Raw genomic sequence first — 24,618 nt, forward strand, 5'->3', positions numbered from 1 at the left:
GGTTGGAGTGTGGGGTGAGGCAGGGGGGGTTGACCTCGCCCACACTTTTTAACCTTTACATAAATGAGCTACTCGAGGCGCTCGGCAAAACTCATGTTGGCTGCCATATCGACACAGTTTGTCTGAATAATGTGAGCTATGCCGACGATATGGTTTTGTTGAGCGCATCGGCTTGTGGTTTGCGAAAACTTTTAAGTATATGTGAGACCTACGCCATCCAACATGGGCTAAAATACAATGTAGGTAAAACACAATACATGGTGTTTGAACCTACTGGTTATCGGATACCCAAGGTACCTCCCCTCAACCTAAACGGTAGTTCACTGGAAAGGGTGAGGACCTTTAAATATTTAGGCCATATTGTCACCTCAGACTTAAAAGACAACATGGATATCGAGCGTGAACGGAGAGCCCTGTCGGTGAGGGCAAACATGATTGCGCGTAAGTTTGCGCGCTGTACTAGGGAGGTGAAATTAACTCTCTTTAGAGCATATTGCACCTCCCTCTATACATGCAGCTTATGGACATACTACACGCAGCGGGCCTATGGGGCTCTCCGGGTCCAATTTAACAATGCGTTCCGGGTCCTGGTGGGGCTGCCCCGCTTCTGTAGCGCATCAGGGATGTTTGCTGAAGCACGCATAGATTGCTTTTATACGACTATGCGCAAGCGATGCACATCCCTGGTGCGCCGGGTGCGGGCCAGCCCCAACCCTATCCTGCGTTTGATAGCCGAGAGGTTTGACTGCCCATATATGAGGCACTGTGATAATATGCATGTTTCTAGAAGTACTTATTATGTCTAAACGCTACTTGGTATGTTGTACTTCTAGAAACATTATTTTATTTAATCAAATTTTAATTATATTTATTCTGTATATATAGTGATAAGTGTAAAAACTAACATAGCTATAAGTATTTACTAACAATATCTATGAGTCTGTAAAAGTTACTTGAAATAAATGATTTATTATTATTATTTGTATCTCCTTTCTGGATTTCACGGGCCTATACATCCCGGTCTTTTGATAGGCTTGCGTGGGGATACAGATCCAACACGTAGAGGCCCTTTGGAGAGCTTTAATGTCATGTAGAACGCCTGCTGGAACCCGCTCACAGGCGCAACAATAGACACCCATGAACCGGTTGCAGCAGGCATTGGGACTATTGTAGAAAAAGTGAACAGTGTTCCGGTCTATAGATTGAAGTTTGGGTGGACAATGAAACTGGTCTATTGCAAAGAGGTCTGGACACCTGCCATAACAATGTTAACACCGTCATCGAGGCAGGTGGTGACTTGCCACTGACTAGATGGGCCCCTGAAACTGCCGTCGTAAAGACGACCAGGAGCAACATCGGTGTGAGCGGCTCAGGGGTGTCGAGAGGTGTGCGCCGCTTTCTACCCAGTGGCTGTTACCAGCCACTGTGCCAACTCGCGTCTTATGCATCTTTCACTTCCACCCCTGGAGCATATAGCTCTAGCGACTCCTCTCTGGGCGGCCAATGAAGGCAAGCCAGAGCTGAGAGTCCTGCGGGTCCCCTTGGGGTCCACTCCGACCGACGAAGACACGCCGGAGACGGAGACCCTGACCGACTCTCGGGAGCACTCGGGTCCGTGGGATCGTTACTCCCCAACAGCTCGCCACAAGCTGCCCTGCGGGCTTATTATTATTATTATTAACCCATAAAATAACAATCAAGCTATCGGAGTAACTATAAGGAGTAATTTGGTAAACAACAAATATGTTTTAAACTAAGAGCACCTTGTAATATGCAACAATAATGCTTCAGCAGGCTACAAAATTCGTTACACTTGTTTCAGTCACGTTCCGCCTCTTAATTAAAAATTGGATGGAGAATGCTGAATTTAGAAAGGTTTACACACGGCCTTTCCTTAGATGTGACTACATGTGGCACTAAAGTTTAAAATACTTTTAGCTCAGTAGATATTTCCTTTCCCTCTATTAGTGCATGTCATATAAAATTATTTGTTTAAATTTGAACTTTAATAGTTGTCAATAGAGCTGGATTTATAACTGCTATATATGGCTTCGTAACTTCGTATTGTATGCAAGAGATGTATAACCCTGACTAAGGAAAATACAGGTCAGAAAGTTAAAACAAACACAAAAATAGAGCTTATATTTTAATTGAACATTTTTGCAGTTCTTTCATTAAATTAATATAATTAAATAATTATCACAGTATTTTATGATGTTAAATTGAAGTACACCGTAAAAGTACACAGTGTACTTTTTTATTGGTGTACAATTGTACACCGTCATCTTGAAGTCATGAACACTCTTCTATTGCTAACGACATAATCTAGGATACAGGAAACGCTTTATTACTCTGAACATTCAGAACATACAGAAATATCTATACACTTTCGAACTTAATAGACAAGGAATAAGGTACCAATTTGAACACATTTATTTTTCTAACTGTACTTATATGAATAATTCGAAAATAAATGGAATCCATAGCTTGCTATATTGTAAGCAATTTCTTTTATGACAGATTACTATAACAAGATTTAAAATATGACAAGTAGGTACCTACTGTGTTGTAAATAATGAATGATGCAGATGCATTGGTGTCATTACATATCAATAATAGGTAAAATATTACTAGGTATCTATAAGTATTTACATAAAAGATAATGGAATTAATTTAAAATACATAGCTATTTTAAATATCTATGGATATCCCTTGTCCTAAATCTTCACATAGGTGTTATCATCAATTTCTATGATATCATCACGATCATTTCTTTCTTTCCAATGTAAGTATAATACACAACCTATAATAGTTACAATTATGGCAGTCAGTACACACACACTCTTTAAAATTAGCTTACTTGGTGTCACAAACAACTGAGCTCTCCATTGTGAAGGATCATTTGGAGGAGCAGGAATCACCACGATTTGAGAATTAGGTATTATCTGAGTCCAACTTTTGGAAAATCCTGATAGACCAACATTTAAAGTGTCTACAAAGTTAGGGGTTCTGTCGAGGCCAAATATTGAATATGGAAGCTGCAGCGCATAGTATGCAGACTGAGACAACTGCGCACAAGCTCCCTTCCTGTAGGTTCCTTCTTGTGACCATGTGTTATAGCTTATCTTAGGGCCTGGCAAGTTAGTTCCTGAAAAACAAAACATACAATAAGTTTTTTCTCATCAATGTATATAAATATACACACTTTTATCTCTGACTATGCTGTATTTTTCTATCAACAGGCAGCTAATATTTTGAGACAATTCTAACAAACCCAAACAGAATTAGATTGCATTGTTTTATCACAGAGTTCCTACGGTCACCTCATTGATGGTATCACCTGAGCTTGATGGTATAGTCGGTGTGAAATAAAATAATTTGTCAAATGATACTAAATACCTATATGGTGTAACAAACTATTTGACCACTATTGCAGCTATAATATATTTGATGCTGACTGTACCATATTATTGCATTGTCATTTAACTAACAAATGTATGTGAAGTTTCAGCTCAGTCCAATAATGGGAAGTGTGAGTGGGTCTAATTTAGCTTGGAAGATTTGACCCAAACAAATGCAAATTAAATAAAAGCTTGTTAGCATGAGCTTTATCTTATCTTGAAAGTAATTAGATAAATTATTTAGAGGTGTAATACTAATGAGCTTACCAAATGTCAATTTCCTATTATACAGAGTTCCATTTATAATGGGCACTTTTTTATTAGTCAATCCAGTGACAACAATGACTTTTATGAAATTTGTATCATATTCCAATTCATTTCTGTATGCATGCATTGTGTACTTTTGAGTTGTAGTATTTTTCTTTGAGTAAATTATATCTAGTACACCATCCATATAAAAGTCATAAAATGTAGCCATGACAATATCACTTCCAAATGAATTGAAAATATCCCACTGGACTTGAAATGTTCTGTGGAATTTACATTCAGCATATGTGCAAGCAACATTATGAAGAAGGAATGCCCTTGTTTCATTACTATTCACTGGGCTGAGAGTCATCAGAATGTCGGGGTACCCATCCATGTTATAATCTCCACTTCGCATTGTTATTACATCCAAATACAACTCATTGCGAGGAGGCACAAACCGCCATACTGTCCCTTTGCCATCATTCAAGTCCACTTGCAGATCATGCCACTGATGATTATCATAAATCAGGATAGTACTATTGATGCACTGTGTATCATAGCATACAGGTATAACTAAAAAGAACTCTCCTGAAAGGGCTACATCCAGAAATAGTGTTTGACCATAAATTGTTGGGTGACCAACGAGAAGTTCAATGCTGTTGTTGAACCTGAAGCCGTCATCTTCTTTACTCAACCATAACTCAACATCCAGCTTAGTAGTTACTAGGAGATCGGCAGCATCGTCATCATTCACATCAAGAAATGAATGTGAGTGAGGAAGTTTTATAGGTTTGAATAAAGTATCTCCCATTGGTATCTCTTTTGGTGTAGTCCTTGTTTTATCAAATACCCAAAATACTCTTTGGTTTTGAGTATTAAGTCCAAAAAGATCCAGTGTCATATCACGATTGTAGTCCATCACTAGGGGCTGCCCAACTGTTATGGCTTTTACTAAAAGAGCATCTGAACAATTGAGGCTTGGTATACCACCCCATATAATCCGCACTTCATGAACTTCAGATTTACTAGTATTTACAGTCTGTGTGGTCAAAAGAATGTCCATGTAGGCGTCACCATCGTAATCTCCAGGCACTACACTTGTAACAATAATATTACTAAAATTGCATGAGAATATTGAAGGCCTTAGGAACGGTTCCTTGTCATGCGCTAGATAAACTTCTACACTAGAACCATTCTTGATAACAAAGGCATCCGTCAGTTCATCTGAATTGAAATCTCCAAATGCAGCAATGATCCCTTCTTTAAATTTGCCAAAAGAGTTCTCAGTCATATCACTTATACACAAACAACACGTAAGCAAAATACTGAACATTAAACATTTTAACTGTGGCAGGATCATTTTAACTATAATATATTATAACACATGTGATAACTCCACTGTCGGTTTGTAAATTACGTTTTTATTTTACAATTGTGTTGTGTACATTGTGTATTTCTTCATCGCCTTTATCTGTCAGCTGTCAGTGTCATTAGTCCATTCTCCGCAGGCAGCAATCCGCATTCTCCTATTTTATATAAGGCTGGAGACACACATTACACAATCAGGTATGAAAATTAACTGTGCTCGGTACTCGCTAGATTGATTTGAAAATAACCTCCTAACCATCGACAACAATACAAAAAATAAAATATTCTCGCTCGTTTTTTGCTCTCTCTTTCTTTTTATGAGACCGACCGTCAAGTCAAGCCTTGCGATATATTGAAACTATTTTATCCGTTTTATTATCAAATTATACTTTAAACCATGGCAGATGGTGTGCAAATATTAAGGCGCAACCGTCCCGGATCTAAAGCAAAAGTAAGATTTCAAATTCATATTATTTTATTAACGATGTACGACTATACGATACTATGCACTAACATTTTTTTTACAGGACTTTTGCCGTTGGCCTGATGAACCTTTCGAAGAGATGGATAGCACTTTAGCCGTACAACAATTCATACAGCAAACAATTAGACGAGATCCGGCCAATCTTGAAGCTATTTTGAAAATGCCTGAGGCGCAAGACGAAGGTGTTTGGAAGTACGAACACTTAAGGTGAGAATAAACTTAAGTCTTAAAACCCTTAGATTACTCATATTAGACCGTGAATTGTCTCCGAAAAAGTTGTCTCCGAATAGAAACTTATAGTCAGGAGTTAAAACTGTATCATACTTTAATTAAAGCCGTTTTAATTTTCAGGCAATTCTGTATGGAGCTAAACGGTCTAGCAGTCCGCCTGCAGAATGAGTGTAAACCAGAAACATGCACACAAATGACTGCTACTGAGCAGTGGATTTTCCTGTGTGCTGCTCATAAGACACCTAAGGAGTGTCCTGCAATTGACTACACACGACACACCCTGGACGGTGCCGCATGCTTGTTAAACAGCAACAAATATTTTCCTAGCAGGTAAATTGACTACATACATAAAAGGAGCATTCCACGAAATTGTCTACTGCTGCCCTGTACAAACGCGAATTTTCTGAAGATTGTCATAATCAATGTAAAAAATGCTCAGTAAATCGTAAACTTGAAATGTAGAAAAAATTTAGGTAATATACAAAATAAAATGTGTTTGTATATATATTTGGCAATAGAGGGGTGTCTGTCTTTATTGATCTTACCAAAACATTGTAGCTTATCTGTATTAATGTTTCTACTTTCAAATAAAAATAGACACCATTTTTCTCTGATAACACTTGTCAAACACTTGTTAATTTACAAATTCTACAGTTATTAAAATGGTATTCTTCATTCACAGGGTGAGCATCAAAGAGTCATCAGTGGCAAAATTGGGTTCAGTATGTCGCAGAGTATACCGAATTTTTTCACATGCATATTTCCATCATCGGTCAATTTTTGATGCTTTCGAGAAGGAAACTCATTTGTGCGAAAGGTTTACTTATTTTGTCACAAAGTATTCAATTATTTCTAAAGAAATATTGATTTTGCCAAAACTTGAAGGTGAAGTACCTCTCCCTCAACCAGCTGGAGAATCAGAAGCCTGAGATTCAAAGAAATAATTCACTTGTGTTGTGAATTATGTACTCTGGTGATCAGTAAAGTGGAAGTTTAGCCATTTGAGCTATATATATAGAGAAAAAGATGCCTCTTGACATTTAAAACTATCATTTATGTATTGATATGTTAGTGCAGTGGTTCCGAAACTTGACTGGGATCCAACTGATCTAACAAAAATGCCATATTCAGGGCTCACCTCTTGGCCGTTTTAAAATCAGGGCATAAAATATTATTGGTTACACCAATAGGTTGCGACCCATAGTTTGGGAAATGCTGCACATTTTACCTAGTTCTGCTAATGTTTCTTTTTTAAACAGCTTGATACTTTGCTATAATTCAGGCGTGGTTTACACAAAGTTGTAGACCATAGCCTGATGGAAGTGATGGAATATTGTAATGTTTTTTAGACATTCATAACCACCATAGGCTATTAAAGGTTTATAATTTTTTTGAGTATAGGATAACTATGAATAATGAGATGTTATATATTCCATTGTAACCAAATTAAGTAGAATCTCTTATTCTTTGTAAGTGTGTCATAAAATATGTAGAACCTATATGGATGTGAGAATGATTATCTTTATAGCAACTAGTGTCTACTAGCAGATTGTAAAATAGTAAACTTTGGACTTTATTAAGAGGCAATTTTAGACACTGAAATAAAATATTGTAACAAATACAAAAATATATTAGTACATTAGTAGTAGCACAGAATAAATAATAGTACTAGGTACAGAAGACTCACTCTCTACTCTAACAACACGCGTCTGTCACGATCAGCACAGATATGGCCGCTAGGTGGCGACAGCGCCACGCGCGGCTTATGGCAAACCCCAAAATTGGGGTCGAACGGACGTACTTTTAGCTACCTGTAGCAAAGCGACGAAATCGCGGAGTGAGCCACGCCTGGTAGTACTTTTAATTTGCATACTATTTTACTTTTTAGCACAGTGTAAAAGTTATTATATTTGGTCTTGATGAACCTACCCATTCTTGGGCCCACACACTAAACATGATTTATGTATGTCAACATTAGTATATAGTTTGAGATTACTATGACACATGTGGTCACATTTTGCAGATCTAACGCTTTCTGCACTGCATTATTTAATATAAAGGAAATTTCTGTTAATTAAACAAGTAAACTCTTGGAACTGAAAGGGTTAAAATAAGATGTTAGTAATAGGTATTACATATTTCTTATTATTAACCTATTTATACTTAGTCATTTTAAAATTACCTTGTAACCACTTTATCAATTATCATAAACTCTAATAAAATTGTAGTATTTTATAGGTTTTTTTAATTGTTCCTGTACTTATTCAAATTAAAAATCATACCCCTGATGATAATAAAGAGGTAATATTTACTGGGCCAGTTCCACAGTAGTTCGATTGATATGGAAAGCTGTAGATATGGATTCTCTGGAACTAGGATGAATGAAACCTGGTATAAAAATTACACCAAGCCGAATTTCTATATAAAATCTGAAATAAAATTATGAATGTATGACGTAAACATCAATTTATTACATAAAACTTAAAGTTATATAGATAGCTGATAAATAGACGTTTAGCTTGTGTTTGTTTGATTTTTCTTATGTTTGAATGGTTTTTTCGATTTATACGACTGATGCTGCTTTTGGCTGTTGTTAGCTGGCTCTTTTTGCCAGAATTTCTTTCCTTGCAATGACTGGTATCTATAAAAAATAAAATGTTTTAAATTTCGTTAACATGCTATGCGAGAATGGGTCCAATCAATTATTTTATACTCAATGATATTCTAGACTAGACTATTGAACTAGATCTTACTAGAACTTACTATGATCAATTCATCATAAATATGTTGAAATCACATGTATTATCTTCTAATTATTTAGTATATGACATGGAAAAGATACAGATGGATAATATTTGAAGAATATAAATTAGTTAAACAAAATCATAGAAAATGATAACTGGGATTTTAGTGGATTAAAAATTATACAAACCCAATTTGACTACTGTCTGGGAGCATTTCGACTGAAAGTAAAATATGGATGACAGGTATTTGCCGTTTAACCACTATTGTTTCCAATCCATCCACCTTTGGCTCCCAAAACTCTTCAACACTGTAAACAAAAGCAATAGAATTTATAAAAAACCTTGTCTTTTGGCTAGAATAACTTTAAAAAAACAACCTTGAAATAAAGTTTTTCCATATGTTGAAATCACAAACTTTACTATTGTATTATCTTCAAAGTTATATAAATATAAATTTAATAAACATACTTTTTGTAAGCGAGTTTTGTGACTTGGTGTTCGATTGAAAATTGTCTCTTTAAAATCTCCGCGCAAGATATAGCCTTGGGTATGCCGACTCCGGTCCCAGTCCACACCACGGCTGTAGCAGCTTTATCCTCTAAAATACCTGAAGCGTGTGATAATAGATTTGCCATTTTACTTCCGCCTTTTACCTAAAACAATTTTTTTTTTAATTCTTGGAAACAATAAACATAGGTACTAAAATTCTAACCCACAAATACAACTTACTTGCATCCATAGAAAGTTGTCCGGTAAATCTTTTATAGGTATTTTATCTCGCTGAAGTTCCTCTTCAACATTTTTCCCCTTAAAATAATTTTCCATTGTAACTCAATGATTTGTAAATTAAGAATAAAATAATCAGAATGTTTACATTTAAATAAATTCACAATTTCACAGATTTCACATGCATTTCATTTCATTTGTCAAGTTGACATTGACAGCAAGACGCACATGGCTATGTTGCTAGGAGAAAAAATACATTTTCAGTTTTGTGACCAAACTTAACCCTTTATAAGGCATTAGAGTGTCAGGAATTGTGCAAAATTGAACCTTACTACTTGGAAATAAAGTTCGAAATCAGGTGGGAAATATGTTCCCTTTGCCTTATAAAGGTTTAAAGCCGTAACAGACTACCGCACCGGCACACCTATCGATAATTATATTTGATCGATATACTTGGTCAAGCAGATCTTGTCAGTAGAAAAAGGCGGCAAATTTGAAAAATGTAGGCACGAAGGAATAGCGTCCCATAGAAAATTTGAATTTCGCGCCCCTTTCTGCTGACAAGATTTGCTTGACCACCCATAACTGTCGATACTCACTATAGTCGCACCAATAAGTCTGCAGTGGATTTGATAGCCCATGCAGCGTGAGTGTTATTTATACGTCATAATTTCATAGAAGTTTGGCGTTTAACATGACACTTGCACTGCGTGGGCTATCAAAATCGCTGCAGACTTTTTGCGGTCTGACTATAGTGTGTGGTGGTCACCGTACGTGCGTTAAGGACGCAGCTATAAGTTAGAGCGAGAAAGAGATATGTTGACGTCACCAAGGTCGTGATAAGGTGCGGTCGTCTATTAGGGTTCCGTACCTGATATAAATTACATATTTATTGGCTTAATTAATGTTTTATAAATACGTTGACAATGAAAAGTGAATTGACAGACATGACATATGAAGACCGTCGATAATGTGATATGCGGTATGAAATGAGGTTGTAACATTCGTCCGCCTTTAAAGATTTACATGTCCATCTCATCAATTAGCCGACGAGGTGGTTTAATGGCACGCTTGCTTCGACGCGGTGCCATCGGTGTAGCTGCTGTGGCCTCGCTAGCCTCATTCTGAGGTGAGCCAGCTGGACTAACTTCTGGAGCCTCATTCTGAGGTGAGCCAGCTGAAATAACTTCTGGGTCAAGTTCCACTCCAGCTCTTGACCCTGGGCAAGGCATTGCGGATCTATTGGTTCCCAGTACTGGCGTCGATGAGGCAACTGGGACCATAGATGATTGAGAAGTTTGCTCTGCAGGGCTTTCTTCTAGATCAGGCAGACGGGGTCGTATATGATCTGCGTGATACCTCCTCTCCACCCCGACTGGAGTGTTAATGACATAGGAGTATCGATGCGTGCGTCGAGATACTGTGGCAGGCTCCCACCGCGGCTGCTCCCTGCTTCGCACATACACAGCATCACCTGGTCTATAGTTTGGAGTCTGGCCGTCGGAGTTAACATTTGCTTGTATCTGTTTGTATTGTAATGAACGTCTAGCACTTGGTCGGGCATTGTCAAGCACACAATGTAGTTGTCTTCCAAACATTAGCTGGCCCGGGGATTTGCCAGTGGTGCTATGGGGTGTGATGCGATAAGCGAAAAGGAAATGTTCTAAACGTTTTTTGAGGCATCCTGTGCTGGATGACATTCTGGTCTTGAAAGTCCTCACAAGCCTTTCGGCCAATCCGTTCGTCCGTGGATGATAAGGTGACGATTTGATATGATTTATTCCTTTTTCTTTGCAGTAATCCTGAAATTCCTTAGATATAAATTGTGGGCCATTGTCAGACACTAAAAATTGGGGTAGGCCAAAGGTAGTAAAAATGGTATCCAGTTCATCACAGAGTTTGGTTGTCGTAATTTTGGTCATCGGCTTGATCTCGATCCATTTGGAAAAAGCATCTGATACAACTAACCAATATGTGCCCTCGAATGGTCCGGCAAAGTCAACGTGAATCCTTTCCCAGGCTTGATCTGGCATAGACCATGAGAAGATTGGTAAATCTGAAGTATTAGGTCTATTCTCTTGGCATTTGTGGCAAGCCTTCACATGCGTGTCTATATCTTCCTCTATAGTTGGCCACCAAACGTAAAAACGTGCCAGTGCTCTCATTGCTGAAATGCCTGGGTGTCCACGATGCAGATATTTTAGGGTCGCCTTCCTTAGAGTATCAGGAACAATAATACGGCCCTGCCACATGACTATTTTATCTTCTAGTGACAACTCACCGCGCTTTCGAGCATATGGTTTTACATCGTTTGAGTATTGATGCTCACGCCAACCAGTTTTTATAAGATGATATACTTGTTTCAGCGTAATATCTTTGCGTGTTTCTTCTCGTATAACGCTTTCAGATAGTGCAAGATCACCAATGCTGTCAGTCTGCAATCGCGCTACAATTCTGTGAACCTTAAGCTCAGATTTGGATGGCAGTTCTTCTGGGTTGGGCATTCTTGATAAATAGTCTGCGATCAGGTTGTTACAACCTTTTGTATACTTAATGTCGTAATCGTAACTTCCAATTATTAAAGCCCATCGTACTAGGCGATTGTTAGCGAGTTTGGGTAAGTTTCGTTGAGATCCCAAAATGTGTATTAGGGGCTTATGATCCGTGACTAATGTAAATTTCGTGCCGCGAAGGTATTGGTCAAATTTTCTAATTCCATAAAATATTGCTAGGGCTTCGCGGTCTATGACAGAATACTTTGACTCTGCGGGTCGGAGTTTTCGTGATGCGAAAGCGATTGGTTGTTCAATATTATTCCTCATGTGAAAAAGCACTGCTCCGACGCCCTTTTCTGAAGCATCACAGGCTAGATAAAGTGGGCATTTGTCATTGAAAGCTACAAGTGGTTTAGAATGTACAATCATTAACTTAGCACGTTCAAAAGCCTCAGCTTCCTTGTCGGTCCATTGCCATTTCACCCTGTTTCCAGTTAGTGCGTGAAGATCAGCACAGACGCTGTGCAAGTGTGGTATAAACCGCTCATAGAAGTTGACCAACCCAAGGAATGCTCGTAGCTCCTTGGCATTAGCTGGCGGGGAGGCTTTGGTGATGGCTTCAATCTTTGATTTTGTAGGGCGTACTCCATTTTTGTCAATTGTGTGTCCAAGATATTCGACTTCTGGCTGTAAAAAGGTGCATTTCTTTAAATTGACTTTCAATCCGGCTTGTTCCAGTCTTTCGAATACGGTACGTAATGTTTCAAGGTGGTCTTTGTCATTTTTCCCTGTAACCGCAATGTCATCAAAATAGACTGCTACATTTGGCAATCCCTCTAGAAGCTTGTCAAGGTAATGTTGGAATATTGACGGCGCCGTCGAAATGCCAAACGGCATTCTGTTGTAGACGTAGTATCCTTTGTGTGTCGATATTGTCAGGAATTGTTTCGATTCAGGTTCAATTTCAAATTGTAAGTACGCGTCTTTTAGGTCAATTTTCGAGAATTTCTCACCATCCGCTAGACTCTGGCGTAGTTGGTCAAATAAAGGAACAGGGTGTGCGTGTGTTATAAGAACAGGGTTAAGTGTACTGCGGAAGTCACCACAGATTCTGATCTGGCCATTGGTTTTCACCACGTTAACTGTCGGCGTTGCCCACTGAACCGGAGTTATATTTGGGTCTACTTTGGTTATAATTCCTTCTTCGACCAAACGATCTAGTTCAACTTCAATGTTTTTCTTCATTGAAAATTTAATTGATCTGGCTGGGATGTGTTTCGGTTGAGCATGGGGCTTGATATGTATGTTTACTCGATAATCTTTTACTTTTCCAAGTTTGCCGTCGAAGAGAGTTGTATGCTTGTCCAAGAGTTGTTTTAGTGTAATGGATTCGTGTCGAGTTTTCTTGATGGAATAGACTGGCTTTGGGAAATCCATCTGGAACATTTCGCTCCACTGTAGGCCGAACAACATAGGGTCAGCTGACTTCATTACAACAACAGGAAGTAGTTTTTCCTCGTCTTGAATGCGTACGGTAACGTTTGTTAGACCCTTTGGTTTGAGTCTTGTATTTCCATATGCGCGCAAGCTGGGAGCCTTCATGAGGGAAGGAGCTCCGATACGCGCCCACAATTGTGTACTAATAATTGAATAGAGTGAACCGGGGTCCCAGTCCATCGTGCACGGAATGTCGTTAATGAAAACATCAATTTTTTTGCTGTCCTTGCTTTTAGTTTTGCTTATTTGACAGACAACGTCCGTTTCATCTCCGCTGTCGTCTGAGTAGGAAGATTGAGACGAGTGGCTGCTGCTCCCGTCATGCTTAAGTTTGTGCAGCTTGTTTCCTTTAGTAAATGTTGTTTGTTTATAGTTCCGATTAGGTAAGCATGCTTTGCCTGATTTGATGCAGCAATCCTCAAAGTGACCTGGTGTGTTACACTGTTTGCATGTATGTGCTTTGGCAGCACACTGGTTTAATGGATGTCTTTCGGGCTCACCGCATCTCAAGCATTGATGGGTCCGTAATTTGCGCGGTGACGTGTTCTGGTAAGATTTGGGGTTTCTTTTAATCTTATTGACTTTGACGTGTGTGTCTGTATCGCCTTCTGCTCGTTCCCGCGATTGAGCAACGCTAAAAATCTGAGAGAAGGTGACTTCTTTCGTCGTACCATCTTGAATTTCTTGTAGATCCGGCCATTTTTGTTTCAGGTCGATCTGTAATTGTTCGTGGTTAAGCCCGGTTGCAAATCGGTCACGTAACTGTCGTTCTAATAAGTTATCGCTATAGCCACAATCTTTACTTATTTCTTTCAATCTGTTAGCGTAATGTTCCATAGATTCGTTGTCTTTTCGTATGCAGTTCCAAAAGTCCGTTAATGCTCTGTATCGTGTGCGTTTAATTCTAAATAGGTCGAGCAGTTTATTTCGAATATCCGCATATGTACTGTTTTCAAAGTGCGGTGTAAGGGCAACCTTAATTTCGTGAAAGGTCTCCGGTGAGAGGCAGGTAAATAGCAGTTCCTTCTGTATGATACGTGCATCCTCGCCCCAAAGTTTGCATTTGGTTTCGAAATAGTCGATAAAATTTTCAACTGCGGTGTCATCCGGGTTGAATTTGTCGCTCTTAAAGCCGTTGTAAACATTGTTTCTGTTACCGTTCGTGTTCGAAGAGCTGGGCGACTCCGTGCCGTGTGTCGTTGTTGGTGTGGGAGTCGCGGCAGCTGCCTTTTGCTGTTGCGTTAACAGCAATTGTAATATGTCCGAGATTTGTTGTTGTTGTGTAGCTTGCAATGCAAGGAATTTGTCAAATTGTTCGCTGTTCATTTTGTGACGATTTTTCTTTAATCCTCGTCGCCACTGATATAAATTACATATTTATTGGCTTAATTAATGTTTTATAAATACGTTGACAATGAAAAGTGAATTGACAGACATGACATATGAAGACCGTCGATAATGTGATATGCGGTATGAAATGAGGTTGTAACAGTACCCAAAGGGTAAAACGGGACCCTATTACTAAGACTTCGCTGTCCGTCCGTCCGTCCATCCGTCTGTCACCAGGCTGTATCTCACGAACCGTGATAGCTAGACAGTTGAAATTTTCACAGATGATGTATTTCTGTTGCCGCTATAACAACAAATACTAAAAACAGAATAAAATAAAGATTTAAATGGGGCTCCCATACAACAAACGTGATTTTTGACCAAAGTTAAGCAACGTCGGGAGTAGTCAGTACTTGGATGGGTGACCGTATTCGTTTTGCATTTTTTTCCGTTTTTTTTTTGCTTTATGGTACGGAACCCGTCGTGCGCGAGTCCGACTCGCACTTGCCCGGTTTTTTACGGCTTTTATGTGTCTAATAAATAATCTTGCAGATGTCGCAAGTAGCCTTCGCATGTGGAGCACCAAATCTGCAGAGAGCCTACCGCTAACATCGAATAATCGAAAATGGTGGTGCCTTTCTATCTCTCTTGCGACCGAGAGGTAGATTAGTTCCAGATACATTCTGGAGAGTGCGGACAAGAGCTGCATGACCTGGGGCCAAATTCGACATGTACAACTGTCAGATTTCGCATTCACGTCAAATCAACAGTTGATTTTATTGCATACTGAGTGTTGCTTCCATCAACGGTGGATAGTATCATTTGGTACAACCAAAACTCAACTCTAAACTAAGGGTGGTTCGGTTTGGTTTGCTTGTCACCCTAACTGTGGATTGTTAATGTCAAATTTTGACATTGTACGTATTCGAGAACTTATGATTTTTCCCACATCAACGGGAGATCAACACGATACGTCAAACGTCGCTTGTCGAATAGGGGTCCTGAGGGCCTACCGCGAACCACGTTCGACGAGTTGCCTCTCTGTCGCACTTGTAAATTCGTACGTAAGTGTGACAGGGAGGCTACACTTCGAACGTGGTTCGCGGTAGGCTCTCTGATCCCACCTTCCCCTTTCCATCATCGGCCGTCCAGGCGCGGGGAGCGAATGCACCCGTTCCTGGTTAATATTCTATTTGTCCGCACCAAACGATTTGCCTCGTCTTTTTTGGTAAGGAATGGAATGCGCTCCCGTCATCTGTATTCCCTGAGAAATATGACTTCAGTCTCGCAGTGCAGTTTATAATTAAAAAGAAAATGTTAAATTTCATTCTCTGGAATCTATATACTTAGAGTCTAGATTAAAGTAAGTAATTTAATGTAAATTTTGAGTAGTTATCTAACGTTGGCTGGTAGGATCGACTTTTAAGTGATGATTTTCAAAGATCATATTCAATACTATTCATTTGGATTCAATTTGTAATATTTTACAACTAGTACATATTTTCCTCGGGTTAGTGTGTGCAAAATTTTGTTTTCACTCGGTACTTATAGCAAAGATTGTTTAATCGTTAACGACCGTACCTTGAAACCCTCGCAAAGCTTAAGATTCTACTTTTGGAACCACTCGCTATTCTCGTGGCACGTTTTAACACTGTTTTGAGTTGAGATGAGACAGCCTCCACGACATTCTCGAATATCCAGGGGTGGCAAAGTACCGGGCAGTGTTGGCCGAACGCCGAACGTTAATTGTAAACAACCATTATAAATTGAACCGTAAACCATAACGGACGCTTACAGTTTTCGGTTTAATTTATAATGGTTAATGACCAATAATGGTTTGCGGTTCATACCTTTGCGGTCGTCGACAGGCCACCCGAGCCAATCGGACACTATCTGATTGGTGCTATCTTTCTTCCGATGTTCCGCAGGGTGGTATACTCTCTCCACTGCTTTTCTCTATTTTTGTTAATTTAATTAATTACCCCCTTCATAAATTGCTCGTATCACCTGTACGCCGATGACTTGCAATTATACACTCAAGTCAAGATCGATGATATAGACGAGGCGATATTGCGCCTAAATAACGACCTTTCTAGCATAGCATCCTGGTCGAATGATTTCGGGATCGCTGTCAACCCGTCTAAGTGTCAGGCTATCGTTCTTGGGAGCCCACGTTCAGTCTCACTCTCTGACTTCGCACATGTAAGACATCGGTCTTCAAAGAGAATCGTCTCTTTGAGGGTACCGTTATACCACTATCATCCCAAGTGAGAAACCTGGGGTTGATCATTGATCGGGGCCTAACTTGGGAGCCGCAGGTTTCTGACGTGTGTCGCAGAGTTAAGGTGGCCACTGACGAGCCTTCCAACAGTCCAAATAGCGTGGCTACAATCCAAAATCGGTCCGTGAATGTCAAAAACGTACAATGTTTAATATTAGGATGCCGTCCATTTGGATGAATCCATTGTAACGGCATCCTATTGGAAGGCTCGTCAGTGGTCTGCTTTACAAATACCCTGAGAGCATTGTACAGGTTTAAACATTTCCTGCCGGTCAGTACTAAAACTTTACTCATTCAGGCTCTGCTTGTGCTTCCAGTCATTGACTATAGTGATGTGTGCCTTACCAACCTTTCACAAGGACTGTTAGACAGACTGGATAGACTTTTAAACAGTTGTATTAGATTTATCTTCGGCCTCCGCAAGTACGACCATGTCTCAGCCTTTCGTTGTGTGCGTGAACGCAGGTGCCTTAGGGTGCTGTGTATGCTTTACAGTATATTAAACGACCCAGCCATACCGGAGTACCTGCGGTCTAAATTCCAACTTGTGACCGCACAGCCAGGCCGTGAGCTACGTTCCTCCCGAGAACTAACTCTGTCAGTTCCATTGTATCGCTCCGGATCTATGACCAACTCCTTCACTATGCATGCGATTCGTCTTTGGAATTCCCTCCCTCTCGATATAAGGCAAACTCAGACCAAAACTCTGTTTAAAATCATGTTGCGCAGACACCTTTTAGAAAAGTCTCTTAGCTAAGTCTCATAAAAATCTGAAAGCAGGTAGATATATGTATATATATATTTTTATATATATTATATTTATATGCAAAGGCTGTCCGTGGTGATCCAGCGTGGAATTGCTGCGAGCATCATGGGCACCTTTGCACCGGGAACGGCAGGGAACGGTTTGTTTTCTTAAATTTAGTTTTAATTTTTATTTGTAAGCCTTATTAGTTATATGTTTTTTGTCATGTATGTAGAACTTTTAATCAATTTATATATATATTACATGTACACATATGTATATTAGTATGTTATGTACCTATGTATAAGTAAGTATATTGTAGCAATATGTATATTTGAAACAGTATGTTGTTCAACATAAAATTTATGCTTAATATTAAATTTTCCTACTTTTAATTTTTCTTGCACCTATTACTACTTGTTCTCTGTTTGGCCCGAGGGTTAACTGGTAGAGAATGCCTTCTGGCATTAAGTTCGCCTTTTGTAAAAAAAATTACTGTGCAATAAAGTTTAAATAAATAAATAAATGGTTAAATTGCATTAGCGTTGCGGCCAACACTTACCAGTGCCGGGCACAACACCTCGGCTCACCACTCTCTCCCAGAAGTCGTTGGCAACATCAAGGGTCTGCTAGGCTTCTTGATAGAGTTGGGTTGGCAAGAATAGTGCGGCCAACCCATCACGCAAAATAGGCGCAATAATATGACGTCGAGTTGAGGAAACCAAGCCCGCGAGAACCTATACCTATATCAGCCTATATATATGTACCTATTCTTAACACACTGCGTGTGCTATCAAAATCGTTGCACACTTATCTTCTTCTTAACTCTAGCATCCTAAAAAAATGTCCCAAAAAATAGTGCTGCTAGACTATATACAGTGGCGTAGCTAGGGGGGGGGGGCGGCGGGGGCGGTCCGCCCCGGGTGTCACCCATTTAGGGGTGACACCCGGCTCTAAGGGTTATTTAAGTAGAAATTACAATTACTCTATTTAAATATATTTTACAATTTTGATTGAATTTTGGGGTGACACCCACAATTTCCACACCGGGTGCCACCCATGCTAGCTACGCCACTGACTATATATACCTACTAGGTTACCTAGTTTTTAGGATGCTTATATCTACATAGTAAACACCATTACACCTAGTGACTACCTACTTTAATCGTTATTTAAAGTTAGTTTTAAATTAACTCTAATTTAGGTTCATTGCTGAATTAAATTGTATCAGGCTTATTAAGTACCGTAAAACGGGGTGAGTAGGTTTCGCGGGGAGAGTTGGGTTATGAATGGGGAGAGAAGGTTTGAGAGAGGGGTGAGAAGGGATTTTAAGGCTACTGCTACAAAAATAATGTATTCCAATTTTAAATGGGCTATAGTAATACGCATAATAAAACAATCGATCCAACAATCTTCCAAAACAACCTTTGTATGAAGAACCCACTCACCCCAAATAAGAGGCACTACGGGGTGAGGTGGGTTTTCCTCTTTATCGTCAAAGTTATGAAATGGAACTACCCAAAATAAAATACAAACGTCCGAACCACTTATTATATACACCATTCAGTTTTCACATGTAAAAATAAAATTTTATCGAGGTTTGAAAGTAACATTTCACCCAACTCACCCCATTTTACGTAATAATTTAGTTTGCTCGGTATCTTCTCCGAGGGATAATAGTCAGGTATCAGCTGCAGTACCAATTAATTTATGTTATTTCCCACCTGCTTCAGCTATTTACATACTGTAAACAATGAGTAAACATTACCTAACCCTAACTCGGTTACCTTTATAAAAGTAATAAACAGCAAGTCAACAACACCGAGGGTTAAGTTTAAACAAACAAAATTTCATTTATAAATCCGTAGCCATAAATTATTATTCAGTGGACCCAAATTGAAATTAAAATTCGTTAGTATTATGCAATGCAAGGCTACAAAGCTGTTTTTTGGGACGAGTGCTTGAGTTGAACATTGAGCGTGCGAAAGATTAATTACAATAGTAAGTAGGTACCTACTTAGTTTGTTAAACAAGGGCTGAAATGATGCCTTTCATCCGAGTTAAGCATTCTAGTTTTAATTTCGACTACTGGGGAAGTGCATGTGTTTTTTTTAAACATGTTATGACAACATTTTTTAAATAAGTGATATGTATATATTTTATAGCATTTCCTGAAGGTTGAGGGTACCTAAGTAGGTACTTACAATTGAACATTTAGGTAAAAGTGTCGTCTTTATGGAATGGAGAGTTAAATATCCAAATAGAAATTGTATAACAAATCCATTTAAAACCAAATTTCAATAAATTGCTTATTGTAATAAAATGAAAAAATCGTAGTACTTGGAAAGTCTGTAAATTATGCTCTAGTGCCATAACGTAGGTAGGTATCACATCCTGCACACTTTTTAGAACAACAATGACCCTCTTTCAGAGCATGAGTAGGTAAAGAACAATACTTTTTATAAGGTATATTACCTACATCATATTTACTGATGTGCCGATGAAAAGCTAAATTAATTACAAAATTTACATACATTAGTACCTACCTACATAACTACCTAGTATTAACTAAGTATTTATATACTACTTCTGACATTTCTGTATGGGGAATGAAATTACCCATCACTGAATTGGATACTCCCTTTATACATTGTGAAATGTTTCAGAGATTTTCCGACCACTTTTCCAATTGTTAAATCGCTCCGCAACTTCCAACGAATCCACACGTCAAGTACATAAAATACGATTTTAATTATGTACTTATAATAGGTACGTATTAATTAAGTTTGTTTTCGTTCACGCCCTCGTATGCTGTGGCACAGATTTATTTGCGCAATGAAGAATAAAGGTTATCATTGCGGTATCGTAACAACGAACAAGTCACGGCTAAGCAAGCAGCTATCAAGCTGTGTTAGAGACCATACGTTAACTTAATTAAACAATAATAGTTCTAATTAGTTTCAACGATGCACATTTTTACTACTACCGCGTTCCTCGCGTGTCTATGCATAGTAGAAAGTGCTAACAGTGACAGAATCATCACAGGAGTCGACCAAAGAGAAGTGTGTAAAATAAAAAAATCTTGTGTAAGTTGTTTACGCTTGGTACATTGCTCCTGGTGCCAAGAAGAGGAAAAGTGTTTCTCAAAGGAGTTAGAGCCTGAAAAATGCAGCGAAACCAATGAATATACGGATTACGGATGTAGGTACCAATGAGTAATGCTCAATTTATTATTTATAGATCTTAAATGATGTCAGGTTCGGCTTGATAAGAGCTCAACAACATGTTCTTATTTACCTACCTATAATGTTTAAATGCATTCCAAAAGTTTTATTTTGTAAACTAGAATAGAATTGTAAAAGAAGCTTATGGTCTCGGATATACTTAGCCATAACCGCAAACCAGACTTAGGTATGCAGGGAATCCATACTCACTTAGGGGTGAGGTAGAGAAACCCAACCCGCATAATAATAAGGTCAAAATTATCTGCAGCTGACGATACTTCGCAATCTACCTTAGGGTTTTAAAAGTGCTAACTGTTGGAACATAAGTTTGGCCAACAATTAGAACAAAAAATGTTCCTACCGCAGTTTTGGTCTATATGTCGGCGGCCGATCGTAAGATCAGGCATATCGTGAAATTCCTAGGCATATCGTGAAACGTGAAAATCTTTGACTCGTTCCCTGAGCTAACGCGGGGCTCCTATTTCTGGACAGTTTGCCCTTCGGGCATCTGAAGCAACCTAATCAACCTATCCTGCCTATATGTATATTGGTTTAATGTGAATATCGTCAAAACATTACACAGGAACATTACGATCGGCCGCCGACATATGTATGAAAGTCGGAGTCGAACCCGCCCCATCGTCATTTAATAGATATACAATTTACCCACATTTGTGTGTTCCCAGTCAGTCTGCAAGAAAACGCAATTTGTAGTTGCAAGCAGGAAACAGATGAAGCCGAAGCACAGAACTGCCACCCAGAAGGGGTGGACGAATACACACCACCGTGCAGCGGCCGCGGCGCGTGCGTGTGCGGCCGGTGCGTCTGCGAGACCTATGAAAATTCCACCAAGGTATTGACTTTACCATTTTAGTTATTATCCGCCACCTGACGGCTGCTCTACACGATGGGCCAACGCGGGCCACTCCAAGCCAAGGGACACATTTATGCGTTAGAGGGAGCAAGTGATATTGCTATCTCATTCTACCGCATGGCTGCGTCCCTTGGAGTGGCCGGCGTTGGCCCATCGTGTCTTGTTGCCATGTTGGCTCACGAATGTCGCCTTCAATAATCAGTACTTTACAGTCACCGTGGTCGAAACGGTCATGATGATGATATTGTTTATTACGACATTTATGTATCATATACCTACCTTTAAACAAGCAATTCTGGTATACATATAATATATTTATTTATTTAGAAATGCAACCGCGCGAATATTTGCTTGAGAGAATTGCCACCACGACAATAATCTGAATGACTTTATTTCAGATCGTAATGGGAGATTATTGCGAATTCGACAATTTCTCCTGTGATGGCCCGGACTGCAACGAAGGTCCCTATGCTCTTACGCAAGATAAGGACAATAATGAAGACTCATGGTGGTAATCTACTTACGTTACTTGCTTTCTTAGAATAGGTAGATTAGTGTTTAGTGTTCAGTGAATTTGTATAGTCTTAGGCTTGAAATGTAAGCAAATAAAAAGTTTAAATTAGAGATACCTTTGTTGTTATAATTTTAGTTTTATCCTCTAGCCGCCCAGAGACCTATAAAAAGGTTCTCCTGTTCCATTCTAATTTGAACTTTGTGGTGACAGAATAAAATTTCATTTTGCTTGGCCATGGGCGGCTAGAGGTTAAACCTGTAAGTTGAGAGATGAATAATTCACAAAATAATAATATATTAACAATAAAAAAAAGAACCGAATGCCCAGTGGCGGATTTGCAGTCTTTGCCGCCCTACGCCCCAGGCCCTGTAGCCGCCCCTTGCAAGGCACCCATAATATTCACTACATATATTTAAATAAATAATAAAATTTGAGTTTTTTCTTGTTACCATCAGCGAATTTTTTGTCACAATTTGCCGCCCCTAAATATCTTGCCGCCCTAGGCCCGGGCCTACTGTGCCTTAGGGCAAATCCGCCACTGCGAATGCCCACAGTCCAGGATCCCATCATCAGATCTGTATCTGATGACAATGGGCATTCCCAAACAAATTCGATGACATGAAGTAGGTACCTATACATTTTCCAAATCGGTCTAGCAGTCTCAGAGAAATCAGGGAAATAAGTATATACCTACATAAAAACACAGATATCGATGAATTGAGAACCTCCTTTTATTTAAAGTCAATATAAAACGTTTACATGACTGAACCGGGAACTACGACGAGTAAACTGACCTAAATACCATATCACATTTAACCAACCCAGTTAACGGAATACGGACCCAATAAACACCCTATACAAAGCACCGCGAATCTATAAATATTTTAGAGGAATTGGATATCGCCGCGTCTTGAGACGGAAGTTTTTCCCAAGAAGCTCAATTATGGAACGATGTGAGCGGCGCCTGTGCCTGATGGCTCATCGGTCTCAAGTGCCCTGTTATGGTTACGAGAAATTAGATTTCAACAAGGCTATTATCTCTTCCGCGGGTTTTCTCTTTTATTAGAGATCTGTCGAACCCTATTCTACGAATATTTTCGGAATATGAAGTTGGTGAATTTATGATTAGACTATAGAAAATTTACGAATTATATTCATAAGTATTCTAAGTTTGAAGACAATTTATAAAGATTTAAAGTTTTTAATAACGTCTGTTGCCTTGGTGTTCTAATTAATAGTAAAATCTGTGTAGGTACAAGGGAAAAATGGATAATTAATTGTTTAGGGCTTTGAATTGTTACTTAAAAATAGATCTTTATTTTATTAAAAGAATTATATAAAATCCTAAACAGAATGATGTTGAAATACCTAACTTAAATAGGTACATTTCTTTAATCAGACCTAATATCCCGCGGCGTATACCTGCTTGATTTTATTACATCTTTTCGATCGGATATTTTTTGGTAGGTACAGTGGCATTCAAAAGTGCATGGATAAGTAGATGTCGACCGTAACGCCTAAATATAACTGTTGAAACATCTCCATGCACTTTTGAATGCCAGTGTACATTCATAGTTATAATCTTAATGAAACCAACTGCACTTACCTACCTAATACTAAATATCTTTAAGACGTAGGAAAATATTGAAGTTGACTTGAAACTTTATATACATATAAGTTTATAACATTAGGTAGCTTTGTCTTCCATGCGTTAAGTTTTTCTCTTGTGCAACAAAGAAAATAAAAGGTCTCAGCATCCCTCGTAGTAGATAAGGTACATGGAAATCCTACGCTAAGGTATTTGGCTGTGTAGCCAGGGCTATAACCGCGAAAATCGAAGTTCGCAAATTGCGGGCATTTTTCTCTGTCACTCTAATTACGCTTTCATTGGAGTAAAAGAGAAAGATCCCCGCAATTTGCGAATTTCGGTTTTCGCGGTAGCCCCTCAGTAGCCTGCATGAATGTCGCAGCGGAACGCGGAACCTTGAAAATTTTATTAATATAACTTTGAGGGTTCATTGTGGAAGGGTCTTTTATTACAATACGTAACAAATTCTTAACTATTATTGCACGCATGCTTTATGTTAAGATTTACTTGATTAGAATAAACTAAAAATACGACAAAAGAAAAAAAAACTGTAATTTTTATTTTATTACGGGAGAAATCGGCTTGGTATTACTGTTCCTGACGTATTGTTCGTTTGTTCTAAATATTGCATATAGTTAGAACAAACGATTGTCTATAACTCTATTCTATACTACATACATACTTACCTACCTACATTTTTTATGAAAAAAAAAATTATACATACAAAAGTTATATACAACAACAGACGGGGAAAAATGATTGGACATTTGTTACTGTTAGGAATATGAGGAGCGAGAGCACAGGGAAACAGGCGTTGGATTACAACCGAGATCACGGTAAATGAATAACGCAATGGCATATGAGTGCG

At 38.8% G+C, this 24,618-nt stretch overlaps 5 protein-coding genes across 6 annotated transcripts; 2 read left to right on the plus strand and 3 right to left on the minus strand.

Annotated features, from left to right (window-relative positions):
• Nucleotides 1-2,133: 2,133 nt before the first annotated feature.
• On the minus strand, nucleotides 2,134-5,115 carry LOC134665119 (T-cell immunomodulatory protein). The gene is made up of 2 exons (XM_063521947.1): nucleotides 3,669-5,115; nucleotides 2,134-3,148 (listed from the first exon to the last, which is right to left on the minus strand). Exons 1-2 carry the CDS (start codon nucleotides 5,008-5,010, stop codon nucleotides 2,718-2,720), a joined length of 1,773 nt encoding a protein of 590 aa, XP_063378017.1. The 5' UTR covers nucleotides 5,011-5,115; the 3' UTR covers nucleotides 2,134-2,717.
• A 197-nt stretch (nucleotides 5,116-5,312) lies between these two features.
• On the plus strand, nucleotides 5,313-7,968 carry LOC134665120 (MOB kinase activator-like 4). The gene is made up of 4 exons (XM_063521948.1): nucleotides 5,313-5,469; nucleotides 5,546-5,709; nucleotides 5,854-6,063; nucleotides 6,416-7,968. The coding sequence occupies exons 1-4, from the start codon at nucleotides 5,416-5,418 to the stop codon at nucleotides 6,660-6,662; spliced, it is 675 nt and encodes a 224-aa protein (XP_063378018.1). The 5' UTR covers nucleotides 5,313-5,415; the 3' UTR covers nucleotides 6,663-7,968.
• A 214-nt stretch (nucleotides 7,969-8,182) lies between these two features.
• Nucleotides 8,183-9,385, minus strand: LOC134665121 (ribonuclease P protein subunit p25-like protein). Its single transcript, XM_063521949.1, has 4 exons — nucleotides 9,207-9,385; nucleotides 8,946-9,130; nucleotides 8,666-8,785; nucleotides 8,183-8,374 (listed from the first exon to the last, which is right to left on the minus strand). The coding sequence occupies exons 1-4, from the start codon at nucleotides 9,300-9,302 to the stop codon at nucleotides 8,248-8,250; spliced, it is 528 nt and encodes a 175-aa protein (XP_063378019.1). The 5' UTR covers nucleotides 9,303-9,385; the 3' UTR covers nucleotides 8,183-8,247.
• An 840-nt stretch (nucleotides 9,386-10,225) lies between these two features.
• Nucleotides 10,226-14,521, minus strand: LOC134665505 (uncharacterized protein K02A2.6-like). The gene has a single exon (XM_063522480.1). It carries the CDS (start codon nucleotides 14,519-14,521, stop codon nucleotides 10,226-10,228), a length of 4,296 nt encoding a protein of 1,431 aa, XP_063378550.1.
• A 5,850-nt stretch (nucleotides 14,522-20,371) lies between these two features.
• Nucleotides 20,372-22,273, plus strand: LOC134665578 (integrin beta-1-like). Of its 2 annotated transcripts, none has more exons than XM_063522547.1 (3): nucleotides 20,372-20,751; nucleotides 21,461-21,627; nucleotides 22,047-22,273. In XM_063522547.1, exons 1-3 carry the CDS (start codon nucleotides 20,517-20,519, stop codon nucleotides 22,161-22,163), a joined length of 519 nt encoding a protein of 172 aa, XP_063378617.1. In that variant the 5' UTR covers nucleotides 20,372-20,516; the 3' UTR covers nucleotides 22,164-22,273. The 2 variants fall into 2 exon arrangements, with proteins under 2 accessions (XP_063378617.1, XP_063378618.1); XM_063522548.1 differs by having other exon boundaries at nucleotides 20,584-20,755.
• Nucleotides 22,274-24,618: the final 2,345 nt, after the last annotated feature.

The sequence above is a fragment of the Cydia fagiglandana genome, chromosome 6 (assembly GCF_963556715.1).
Source record: "Cydia fagiglandana chromosome 6, ilCydFagi1.1, whole genome shotgun sequence".
NCBI lineage: Eukaryota > Metazoa > Arthropoda > Insecta > Lepidoptera > Tortricidae > Cydia > Cydia fagiglandana.

Bases quoted from the DNA above. Each gene is read 5' to 3' on its own strand.
- LOC134665121 (XM_063521949.1), bottom strand. From the start codon at position 9,302: ATGGAAAATTATTTTAAGGGGAAAAATGTTGAAGAGGAACTTCAGCGA. The intron at 9,131-9,206 runs GTAAGTTGTATT...AAATTGTTTTAG, and splicing joins ACAACTTTCTATGGATGCAA to GTAAAAGGCGGAAGTAAAAT. The intron at 8,375-8,665 runs GTTTGTATAATT...TATTTTTTATAG, and splicing joins CCAGACAGTAGTCAAATTGG to ATACCAGTCATTGCAAGGAA.
- LOC134665120 (XM_063521948.1), top strand. From the start codon at position 5,416: ATGGCAGATGGTGTGCAAATATTAAGGCGCAACCGTCCCGGATCTAAA. The intron at 5,470-5,545 runs GTAAGATTTCAA...TTTTTTTTACAG, and splicing joins GTCCCGGATCTAAAGCAAAA to GACTTTTGCCGTTGGCCTGA. The intron at 6,064-6,415 runs GTAAATTGACTA...CTTCATTCACAG, and splicing joins AACAAATATTTTCCTAGCAG to GGTGAGCATCAAAGAGTCAT.
- LOC134665119 (XM_063521947.1), bottom strand. From the start codon at position 5,010: ATGATCCTGCCACAGTTAAAATGTTTAATGTTCAGTATTTTGCTTACG. The intron at 3,149-3,668 runs GTAAGCTCATTA...TTTGTTTTTCAG, and splicing joins TAATAGGAAATTGACATTTG to GAACTAACTTGCCAGGCCCT.
- LOC134665578 (XM_063522547.1), top strand. From the start codon at position 20,517: ATGCACATTTTTACTACTACCGCGTTCCTCGCGTGTCTATGCATAGTA. The intron at 20,752-21,460 runs GTAGGTACCAAT...GTGTGTTCCCAG, and splicing joins TGAATATACGGATTACGGAT to TCAGTCTGCAAGAAAACGCA. The intron at 21,628-22,046 runs GTATTGACTTTA...ACTTTATTTCAG, and splicing joins CCTATGAAAATTCCACCAAG to ATCGTAATGGGAGATTATTG.
- LOC134665505 (XM_063522480.1), bottom strand. From the start codon at position 14,521: ATGAACAGCGAACAATTTGACAAATTCCTTGCATTGCAAGCTACACAA.